The sequence below is a fragment of the Macrotis lagotis genome, chromosome 5, assembly GCF_037893015.1.
Source record: "Macrotis lagotis isolate mMagLag1 chromosome 5, bilby.v1.9.chrom.fasta, whole genome shotgun sequence".
Lineage (NCBI taxonomy): Eukaryota > Metazoa > Chordata > Mammalia > Peramelemorphia > Peramelidae > Macrotis > Macrotis lagotis.
Genome location: NC_133662.1, coordinates 105130034 through 105141699, shown reverse-complemented (window position 1 = coordinate 105141699; position 11666 = coordinate 105130034). Strand labels below are relative to the sequence as shown.

At 35.0% G+C, this 11666-nt stretch overlaps 1 protein-coding gene across 1 annotated transcript; it reads left to right on the top strand.

The window, feature by feature from the left end:
• The first annotated feature begins 1754 nt into the window (after nt 1–1754).
• On the top strand, nt 1755–11273 carry POPDC3 (popeye domain cAMP effector 3). Its single transcript, XM_074187255.1, has 4 exons — nt 1755–1851; nt 3279–3982; nt 8696–8804; nt 10494–11273. Exons 2-4 carry the CDS (start codon nt 3498–3500, stop codon nt 10767–10769), a joined length of 870 nt encoding a protein of 289 aa, XP_074043356.1. The 5' UTR covers nt 1755–1851; nt 3279–3497; the 3' UTR covers nt 10770–11273.
• The last annotated feature ends 393 nt before the right edge of the window (nt 11274–11666 follow it).

Sequence of the window (11666 nt, the reverse complement as noted above, 5' to 3'; positions counted from 1 at the left end):
TAATTTCTATCTTTTGTCATCTTTGACAATTTACTTGGCATAGTATAAGCCTTAAGAATTAATTTAATTTTAATCATCTTCATTGGATTGGCGTAATCTTTCAAATGGTTGTGAGAAATTTACAGTTCTTCACTGGAGAAGTATTTGTTCATTTGAACAAGTGCAATGAACCACTTATACTTTGAGGAATGACTCTTGAATATTTGTGTTAGATATTTATCACAAATGACCTTGGAGTCTATCTGGACCTATTTAAAAAATTATCCCTCCCTTTAAGGAAGGCGTTAGTACCAGAGGAGTTAGGGATATAGAGTTAGGGAAATGGAGTTACTTCTAATTGCATTTGTGGCAGTGATAACCTTTCCCTCTGGCCAAGTGGTTTCACTTCTCAATGTAGTTTTTTCATGGAACAAAGCCATGATATCTGATATCTCGTCAACAGGATCGGCTAATAGACTTTTAAAAATAAAATGACTAAAAATAGCCCCAAAGTTCTTTAGTCTGTTATCACAGGAGGAAAAGCAAGCACATCTTTCTAGTGGATGCCATTGTTGTCCAGAGCCTTTAAGTGTCTCTAATAATTTGCTGTGGATCCTTCAACTCCCTACAGCATTGGGAATTCATTCTGTATGACTCACATAGAATAAGAGTTCTTTTACCATATGGCCTAAAGGGAAGAGAATATATGTGTAACAGAGCAGTGTTGGTAGTAACATTTTTGACCATCTGGAAAATCAGTATACAGTACATGTAGCCAGGAGTATTCATAGCATTTGTTTAGCTATATGCACTCAGCTTTTAACCTGAAATAACCTCTAAAACATTAAGCTAAAATGGAATTGTTTATCTCAGATTTCTTGAAGTTTGGCTCATATTCAAATTATTTTTCTTCATTGATTTATTAATAAGGAGAGGATTAGAGAGAGTCTACTTATGCAGTCCAGCAACTAGTCTTTGATTAGTAGAGGGTCACCTGGGAACACTAAGAGGTTAAATTACTTGATCAGAGTCACACAACTAGTATGTACCAGAGATAGAACTTGAAGCTAGGCTTTTCTGACTCCAAGACTAAACATACTCCATAATGGCTTTCAGTGATTTATTAAAAAATCTTAAATTCCTTATTGAAAAAACATCTCGGGGTGGCTAGGTTGTGCAGTGGATACAGCACCGGCCCTGGAGTCAGGAGTACCTGAGTTCAAATCCGGCCTCAGACACTTAATAATTACCTAGCTATGTGGCTTTGGGCAAGCCACTTAACCACATTGCTTTGCAAAAAAAAAAAAGAAAAAGAAAAAAAAAAAGAAAAACATCTCATTACTCTGATATGTCTTTTTTGGGGGTGAAGCAATTGGATTAAATGATTTTCCTGGGATCACCCAGCTAGTAGGTGTCAAGGCCAAATATGAACTCAGGTTCTTCTGAACTAGTGCTTTATCCATTGTGTCATCTACCTACCTCACCCTCTTAAATCTTAATAGTTATATTTTCATTGTTTTCAGAATTTTAAATTTCTTTTTTTTATTATTTCAGTGTATACTATTTATTTTTCTTTTGTTTCTTGAGAAATGTATAAATATGAAAATAGTTTCAAAAATATCATAGCATGCTAGTAGTAAAGCAAAATGCTATTTAAATTTCTCATGCATATCTTAGAATATAATGATCAAAGATTTATTAGAACTGGAATGAATATTAAAGGGCATTGTTTCCTTCTAAAGCTAGCCCTATTCTGAACTTCTCTATCTCTGTCAAGGGTATGATCATCCTTCCAGTTACTGAGGTTCACAACTTTGTAGTTTTCCTGGATTCCTCAATTTATCTTTCTCTGCATATCCAGTCAGATGCTAAGTAAGTCTTGTCACATTCTCTCTACTAACATAGCCTCTACCATAGTTCAATCTCAGGACCTCATCCTCTCTCCCCTGAACTTTTACAACAGTCTCCTAGGTAGTCTCACTACTAACTGATTTCTCCCTTCTGTTATCCAGACTCTACAACACTGCCAATGTTGTTCTTAAAGTAAAGGTCTAAACATATTGCTCCCTTGCTCAGTAAACTCCAGTGACTCCCTATAAGCTCTAAAATCATACATGAATTTCCATTTTGAATTGAAATCCTTCACATCCTGGCTAAATTGCCAAATTTATCACATATTAGTCCCCTATATGTTCCAGCTAACTGACCATGTTGCATTCCATCTTCCATTGTCACTCCTTTTACACAGAGTGGAATGAACCAGTTCATATTCTCTGCCCCTTAGAATCCTTAGTTTCTTTCAATACTTGGTTCATCCTTTCTTCGCCTTCTTAGGTGCTATTCTGTATGACTAGTACATATGAACTATTTGTGCCCAACCTGTGGTACAGCCTTTCTAGGTCATATTGGTCTGATCAATCACAGTCAGATACACTATACTTTGACCCCAAAAATGTGATGTTTAAGAATGGGGTTTGAGAATGAAGGACAACAGCCAACCAGGCAGCTACTAATGTCTTACCCAAATAAACTTTGTATTTGTTTTCTATGTTATTCACATACTTAAGTGTATATGTTGTCCTCCTCCATAGGAAATGAGTTTACTGGACATAGTGTAAGCCTTCAGAATTACTTTAATTTTCATCATATTCATTAGATTGGAATAATCTTTCAAATGGTTGTGAGGAGTTTACAATTCTTCACTGGAGTAGTATTTGTTCATTTGAACAAGTGCAATGAACCATTTATCCATTGAGGAATGACTCTTGCATATTTGTGTTAGGTCTTTATTACAAATGACTTTGGAGTCCATATGGACCTATTTAACAAAATTATCCCTCCCCTTAAGGAAGGCATTAGTACCAGAGGAGTTAGGTATATAGAGTCAGGGAAATGGAGCTGCTTCTACTTCCATTTGTGGCAGTGATAACCTTTCCCTCCAGCCAAACAGTTTCACTTCTCAATGTAGTTTTTTCATGGAACTCTCCCCACAATGTCCAGAATAGTGACTGAGATATAGTGGGTACCTAATAAATGAATGCTGATTGATTGATCTAGTCTAATTCCCTATAAGGAAGAAGTGGCAAAATTCATTTTTGAACCATGTCCTCTGATTAAAGAAATCAATCTTTATCAGAAGTGTTACCTGAATACTTCTTAGATATTTGTGTTTTATATGAACTACTTGACTACAAGAAAATATTTGCAACTGTTTACTTGTCTAAGTTATCCTAATGATTCTTTCAACATATCTCTTGATTTTTTTCATCTTGGTTAAATGGACATTTTTTCCCCCACAGGCAAGACATACCATGTAAGGACTGAATCCAAAATGGAAAGTCAGCTGAACCTAAAGAAATTAGAATGGTTTCCTGAACACTTTTACTGCCATAAAGATTGAAGTCATCCATGTGAGTCCAAAGAACAAAATGTTCCTGGCCTACGATCTGAAGATGGCACAGCAAAAGACTTGTTCATATGCTTAAGAGCCTTCAAAACAGAGCCAATTCCAGTCAGCCATGGGAGAAAATGCAAGCATATGGTGGAACTTGCTAGGTGAACATCCACTCTGCACAGCCTGGAAGCAAGAAGCAGAAGGGTCTATTTATCACCTTGCCAGTATCTTATTCATAGTTGGCTTCATGGGAGGGAGTGGATTCTTCGGGCTCCTCTATGTATTCAGTTTGCTGGGATTGGGCTTTCTCTGTTCTTCAGTTTGGGCTTGGGTAGATGTCTGCGCTGCTGATATATTCTCCTGGAACTTTATCCTGTTTATCATCTGCTTTATGCAGTTTGTTCACGTGGCTTACCAAGTTCGCAGTGTCACCTTTGACAAAGAATTTCACGAGCTCTATAGCTCTCTGTTCCAGCCCCTGGGAATCTCATTACCTGTCTTCAGGAAAATTGTTTTGTGTTGCCAAGTGGTCTCATTGGAAAAAGAGCACTGTTACGCTATGCAGGGCAAAACACCAATTGATAAACTCTCTTTACTTGTGTCGGGAAGGTCTGTAGCTATCTCTTTATGTTCTCTGAGTGTGTTAATGTGTGTTCCCTCTATGTTCAACTATTTCCCAGCTTAGTGTGCAGTGGCCCCAAGTAGAGTTTAGCAAGAAAAAATTTACTCTTTAAGTGCTATGACCAGACCTTCCAAATTTTATCATAGTTCAACTGAATCACTCCATATCTATAAACTACAGAGGCATTTCTTCACATCAGTTTTGATGTAATAAGGAAGTCAATGATAGAGGCATCTAGGATAATATATATATATATATATATATATATATATATATATATATATATATATATATATCATTGAGGAGATATAGGACTAAGATGTTTCAGGTCAAACATCTCTTCTCAAAAAATCATAGGAAGGGCGATTCAAATAAAATTGTGCATCTATTTATTATGATGCTTTGTTTATTACCAATCTAAGGCACTGAGTATACATACATACATATACATATATATATATATATATATATATATTTCCTTCTAAGTAGGAAAATGTAAATTTTATTATTCTCTCCCAATTATTGGCAATTATAAAACAATGCACACTATGTTTCATTGTATAAAATTCTAAAATACATAAATGAATTTTAAAACTTGTGAATTATAGAATTTGCTCCAGTGGTACAAACTGGAATTATCAAGGCCAGTCTATCTTGTCTAACTTTTATCCATATCCTCCCTCAGGGAATCCATTCAACATGCCAGATGCCTTCTTAGAAAATTAAGTTTACAAAAATCCAAACTTAGAGAATAGAAATTGGTGGAGGAGATGGAGAAGAAGCAGGTTTTGCTTCCTTCCTTCCTTCCTTCCTTCCTTCCTTCCTTCCTTCCTTCCTTCCTTCCTTCCTTCCTTCCTTCCTTCCTCCCTCCCTCCCTCCCTCCCTCCCTCCCTTCCTGCCTGCCTGCCTTCCTGCCTTCCTTCCTTCTTTCCTTCTTTCCTTCTTTCCTTCATCAGTGTGAGGAATTTATAGTGTGGAAATTTCTTCTAGTGATTCAGATCAGCAAACCAAATATAACATACACACACACACATGCATATATATATATGTATATATATATGTGTATATATATATATATATATATATATATATATATATATATATATATATATATATATAAGAGAATCAGGACCTCCAGGATGGGGAGTTGAAGAAGTTCAGCCTATCAGAAGCTGGTTTTGAAGCTGATTGCACTGAAATTTTATGTGTAAAAGGAACTAATGGTACATCAAGCTGCAAAGACAGTTTGGAGCATGATTGTGAATGGCTCAATGTCAAACCAGAAATTTCTAGTTTATATTAGAGACAAGAGAGAAACTTAGGACCTTTGGAACAAAAGCAGGGAGTACCAGGATCCTGACTGGAATAAGGAAGAGACTGAATACACATAGACCAGTGAGGAGGCCATTGCAATAGCACAGACCAGAGGAAATAGATACCTCAACTAGAGTGATTTCCATTTAGACAGTTTGAGTTTAGTGAATGAGATAAATGTGAAAAATATTATGGTGGCAGAACTGACGAGACTTAGAAACTAATTGGATGTGAGAGATGAGGTTAACAGGGTAAGCATCAAGAATAATTCCTAAATTGTGAACTTTGGTGACTGTCAGAATGTTAACTAGATGGAGCAGTGAATAGAGCAAAGGACCTGGAGTCAGAGACTTTTTTCTGATTTACTAAGCCTAGGAACCCCCTCAGAAAAAAGGATTGAGTTTGGTTGGGCAAAGTTCACAATTAGATGAATTCCTACTGGCCTATATGATTTGATTTCCATTTAGACAGTCTCTTCCCTTAATAAAATGCACAATAGTATCTAAAAACATTCTATAATATTTCAGTCAATCATTATCTAGTTCTTGGGTCTGAAATATTCACCTTCTTGTCCTTTTTGAAAAGTAAGTTGTTGGGGCCGGCTAGGTGGCACAGTGGATAGAGCACTGGCCCTGGAGTCAGGAGTACCTGAGTTCAAATTCGGCCTCAGACACTTAATAATTACCTGGTTGTGTGGCCTTGGGCAAGCCACTTAACACCACTGCCTTAAATTTTAAAAAAAGTAAAAAAAAAGTAAGTTGTTATAAGGAATAGTAGCCTACACACTTAATCCAGTTCAGATATTTGCCAGTTGTTTGACTCTGAACAAATCATTAACTCACTATATGCCTCAGTTTCCTTGTGTAAAATGACGATAATAATAGTATCTATCTTCTAGGATCAAATGAAATAAAAATTATAAAATTCTTTGCAATGTTAAAGCTCTATATAAATGCTAGTTCTCATATGGTTCTCTTGGAAGAAATAGTGAAGTTAGAAGAAAAAAAATGTGTAAAGGGGGAATAGAAAGCATTGTTTACTTTATAAAATGATTCTTAGCAGATGTGAGCACCCTTAGCACAGTTAAAATTGGGACTTACTTTTACACTCAGATTTTACATAAAATTACCTGAAGTTTAGAAAGTGTTATAAAAGTAGTTCCCTGACATATATGCTAGGTTAATCATGCTTTCTTATCTCTGACAGTCGTTCCACAGAGGATCTGTAGCTCTAGGTCCTTTCTTTATCCCAGAGTCCATTTTCAACCTCAGCTAACTTCTATCACTAACATTTCTTGTACACAAAAATACCATGAGAAATTCTATTAGATGCCCTTCTGCATTTCATAGATGGTATCTATCTCATGTCCAGAAATACTAAGCTTAGGAACCCAATTTTAAAAGGAACTAATTTGATCTGACAATTTGCTTTTAGCTATTGGTCTACAGATTTATTTCCTTTTGTATATAGCCTCTTCCCTTCTTAAAGTTCACAATAATATCTTTTTTACATTTTAGATTTTATTAGGAATTTCTTTCAAGTTCTTGGGTCTGAAACACTCACCTCCAACCCTTTTTTAGAAAATTGAGGTGTAGCCAGGAGTGGTGGTTCACACCTGTAATGACTTGAGAAGGCTAAGGCTAGTGGATGTCTTGAGCTTCAGATTCTGAACCACAGTATGATAAGCTGATAGGTGTCCAAGCTAATTTTGACATGAATATGATGAGTTTTAAGTAACAGGAGTCTACAGGGTTTCCTAAGGAGGGATAACCTAGCCCATGTCAGAAACAGCAGGCTACAGCTCCAGTATTGATCAGAATAAGACCATGGCAAAATGCAACCCTTTTACTTCCAACCTGGAAAAGATGGGGATACTCAGTCTTGACAAGGCAAGGCAATGCAAGGCAAGGGAGGAAAAGGCAAAGAAAAGAAAAATGAGATAGTTGCCCATCTTTTGTCTCTCAGCACCTCTCCAATTTATCATAATATCTCAAAGACTGCTGACAATCATTCAGCAAACACAGCTACAAGTTATTTCAATATTCTTTTAATGCTATGGTTCAGAAAAATCACATTCCATTTCCTAATATTATTTTTAAAATCAACTGTTAATTTCCTACATCCTATTTTATCTTCTAAAAGTCTTAGCTTCAGTTGTAGAAACTGATGGAAGTACTACTTGTACCTTTGACTTCTTAAGTTTCCCACCCAAATTTTTTCTGGCAGTATCATTTGTTCCCATGTGGAGTCATCAATAGTGAGTAGCAACCTTCAAATTTAGACAATCTCAAGAGATTTTCCATAACATACAGAATGCATTTCCAGAAAGATAGCATAAGTCCTAATGGGTTGTATCAAGTCATCATACAAATATCATACAAATATCTTTTATAAGAGTTACCTTCCATTACTGGGAAACCAATAATAGATATTGCCATTAGGCTTGAAATGTTAGGAAGCGGAAGGGGTATCCTCCAGCCCTTTTACCTTATCACCAAGATTAAGGCTAGTTTGCATTTAATATCCATATATTAATTTTTGGTAGCTAAATGGCATAGTAGATAAAGCACCAGACCTAGAGTCAGGAAGATTCATTTTCCTCAGTTCAAATGTACCCTTGGATATTTACTAGTTATTATGTGACCCTGGACAAATCACTTAACTCTGGTTTGTCTCAGTTCCTCATCTGTAAAATGAGCTAAAGAAGGACATGGCAAACCACTCCAGCATTTTTTGCCAAGAAAACCTCAAATGGGCTATGAAGAAGCAGACACTAAAACATTAACACCTTATTGATGGTGTGTGACAAAAATGCAAAACTGATACAAGAAGTCTTTGCAGGTTTTTGCCTTTAATACCTACTAAAACTCTCTCTTATTTGAGAAAGTAGCACCAGTTGTGGTTCAGCCTTTTACTGCTTATGCTGAAGATATGTTCCTGACCTCCCTAGATGATTGAATATTTCTTCCTATAGAAACATTGTTCCACATAATATTCACCACCTTCCAGGTATGGTCCTGAAATTAAGGCACATTGAAGTCCTTATGTGTTGACTTGGGGACTTAATTTTTCACTGGATTTCTATGGGAAAATATGTTCTTGTTCCACACAACCAATTTATACATGAAAATGGAAATTATTATTATTAATTTGAAGTCTGCTTGAATTATAGTTCATGTCAATTCTTTGAGATTTATTTTTTCTTTGGATGCAGTATGCCTAGCCCATAGTAAGATAATTAATAAATGTTTGTCAGTTGATGAAAATGTTTGTACTCCACCCACTTCATTTTTTATGTGGATGGAGAGTAAGATCAAAAGTGCCCTTAGTATTAGAATGCCTCTTTCTTATAATTGTACAATTTATGCCCATTGTACTTGGTGTAGGATCAGAGTGACGGTGGATGGAGAGTTTCTACATTACATTTTCCCCCTTCAGTTCCTGGATTCTCCTGAATGGGATTCTCTTAGACCCACAGAGGAGGGAATTTTTCAGGTAAAGTATGGATGAACTGCTTAATATTCAATTCTCTGGATTATGGACAATAAAATATAAAAGAGAAAAATTGTACCAAAATCACTTATCTTATCTAGTGTTATACTTACTGTATAATATTTTTTTAAAATATGAGATTTAATTTCCTACTTACTCAGCTCAAGCTTATATTATATGAACACACATAAAACTGATCATAGCTTTGGCATATAATTGAACATGTTGGGAAGAAACTAATGACAAATTTTGAAAATTGTTTTAGGTGAATGAACTATTTTAATTCAGGCTATACTTTGAAATTCATAAGTGGGAAAATTTACAAATAAACTAAAATTCAAAGACGTATTAGGAAAGTCATTTTGTTTTTTTCTAGGAAATGCCATTCTCTTGGGTATCATGAAAAGTGATAACATCTGTTATGCTCAGTTGCATCTAGTTATTTTGAAAGTTAATGACTCAGTAGGTCCCCTCATTAGGTTTTATGTTTCATGTCTGAAACATTATCCTTTTGTATAACCTATCTATGGTATTTTGTGTATAAAATGTGGGAATCCAGAAGTTAAGCCTTTAGATGGTTTTATTTTATTGAGATTATTTGTTCATTCTAGGAGCCAATTGGGATTAAGTGATTGAGGCCAAATTTGAACTCAGGTCTTCCTGACTCCAGGCCAAAGCACTCTATTCACTGTTCCACCTAGATGTCTCAAGATGGTTTTATTTTAAACAATACTAGACACTAGGAAAACCTATTAAACTTGCAAAACTTATTAAACTTGCTTTATAATTTGTTTTTTTTAAATTTTTATTTTAACACAGATAACAGAATAAGATCTTTTTAGTCATTTCCTCCGTCTCCACCAGAACTCTTTGTTTTATCTTATATTATCTTATTCCTATTCATTCCTTTCTTCGATGATTGTAGTTAGTGTAGGATATATTCAGGGTTTCTGTTCTTCATTTTGTCTTACCTCATAAAGATTTTTCTATATTTATAGTTCTCATTATTTTTAGTCTTAATCACATTATAATATTTATTTTAGGAACATTTATTTAACAAGAATACTTAATTCTAAATTTCACAATTTGATTCCCATATGATAATTATAATATTAGAATCTGCTGCACATATATATGTTTTTATACATTATATATACACATATAATGACAGAAATAAAAGATGCAATCAATTGCCTTTAAATAAATTTGCATTTTATTAATCATAATAGCATCTACATATATTTTTAAATGCACAAGACATTATTGAATGTAGAGAAGGTACATTTGCTTATTTAAGGATTCTCATTTAAATTCATAGGCCCAATGATTCTACAATCCAAGTATTAGGATCCATGGCTTTAAATCTCAAAAAAAAACCCAGAAACCTCTAAAACACAGAACATCTTATTAAATTCTCAGTAGCTGTGGTCAATCTGGATATATAAAAAATCATAATTTCATTCCCCTTGCTGTCCCCCAAACACATACACTTTTGGAATATGTTGTAGATTACCAAATTCTATCCTGAAATTTGAAAGGCAATTAAATGAAGAATAGAAGAAATCAAATGGTAACCTGACTTTCTTTTCTGATGTCAAGAAACCAATTCAAATGCTATCCACAAAGAGAGAGGCTGCCTATGTTTTTATTTGGTTCTTTTAATCTGTTTGTTCACGGTCTCATGTTTTGCAGGTAACCCTCACTGCAGAGACAGACTGTCGATACGTGGCTTGGAGGAGAAAGAAACTGTATTTACTCTTTGCTCAGCATCGTTTCATCTCTCGCCTGTTTTCTGTTCTAATTGGCAGTGATATTGCTGACAAACTCTACGCCTTGAATGACAGGGTGCATATGGGTAAAGGCAATCGCTATGACATCCGGTTGCCTAACTTCTATCAAGCTGCCACCCCAGAAATAGCCAGATCACCCCTGACAGAACATTTTCGGAGAAATACCAGAGGATACTGAGCTAATCATTTCCAAATGATGACTTTTTTTTAAAAAAAAATTCTCTATCATTCCCAGAATTAAATAGGAAAATGGAATGGCAAAAGTTGAGTTCTTCAATATTTTTATAAATCACACAGGAAAGTCACAGGGTCAGTGCCTCTGGTTAAAAACAGTTATTTTCATGCACCATATTAATATTTTTTTGCAACTAACCCACTCTTTTATGCCTCTCAAATACTCTGACACAGTTAAGCAGTTGGTATTGATTTCTCTGGTATGTTTAATTGATATTCTTGTGACAGGGGAAGATCAATAATTAGGGTATATTTTTGATGGTTCTTGCATCAGAACTGGAAAAGTAAAATTTTATATATGCTTAGATCCTTTATCCAATTTATCCAAGCCTACACCCAATGACTTCTTTAGAGGAACTTTACTGATCAGCTTCCCTCTCTGTCTCTCTCTCTCTCTCTCTCTCTCTCTCTCTCTCTCTCTCTCTCTCTCTCTCTGTCGCTCTCTCTCTCCTCTCAGTCACCAGCAAGTCACCTTAAAGCAAATGCTACATCAGTTGAGGCTATTTGAAAAATTTGTTTTGGATCCCTTATTGATTGCCTTGTAGTAGGTAGAGGCTATTTATTTTCAGTGTAATATTAGTTGATGTTATTTTGCAAATAAAATAAATTCTAGATAATATAAAATGATTGCTTAAAATACTATTTTTATAACCATAAATACTTCACAGAAAAAGACATAACATGCAAATAGGTCATAGAATACTATGAAAAATGAGGCCATCAAAATCATTGCTAAGGATGATCTAATTAGAAAGAAGTTACATAGTGCTTCTTTCTATCGTTAATGTTATATCAAGGGTGCAAGAACTCCAATGGCACACGATATAAAATAAATGTTATG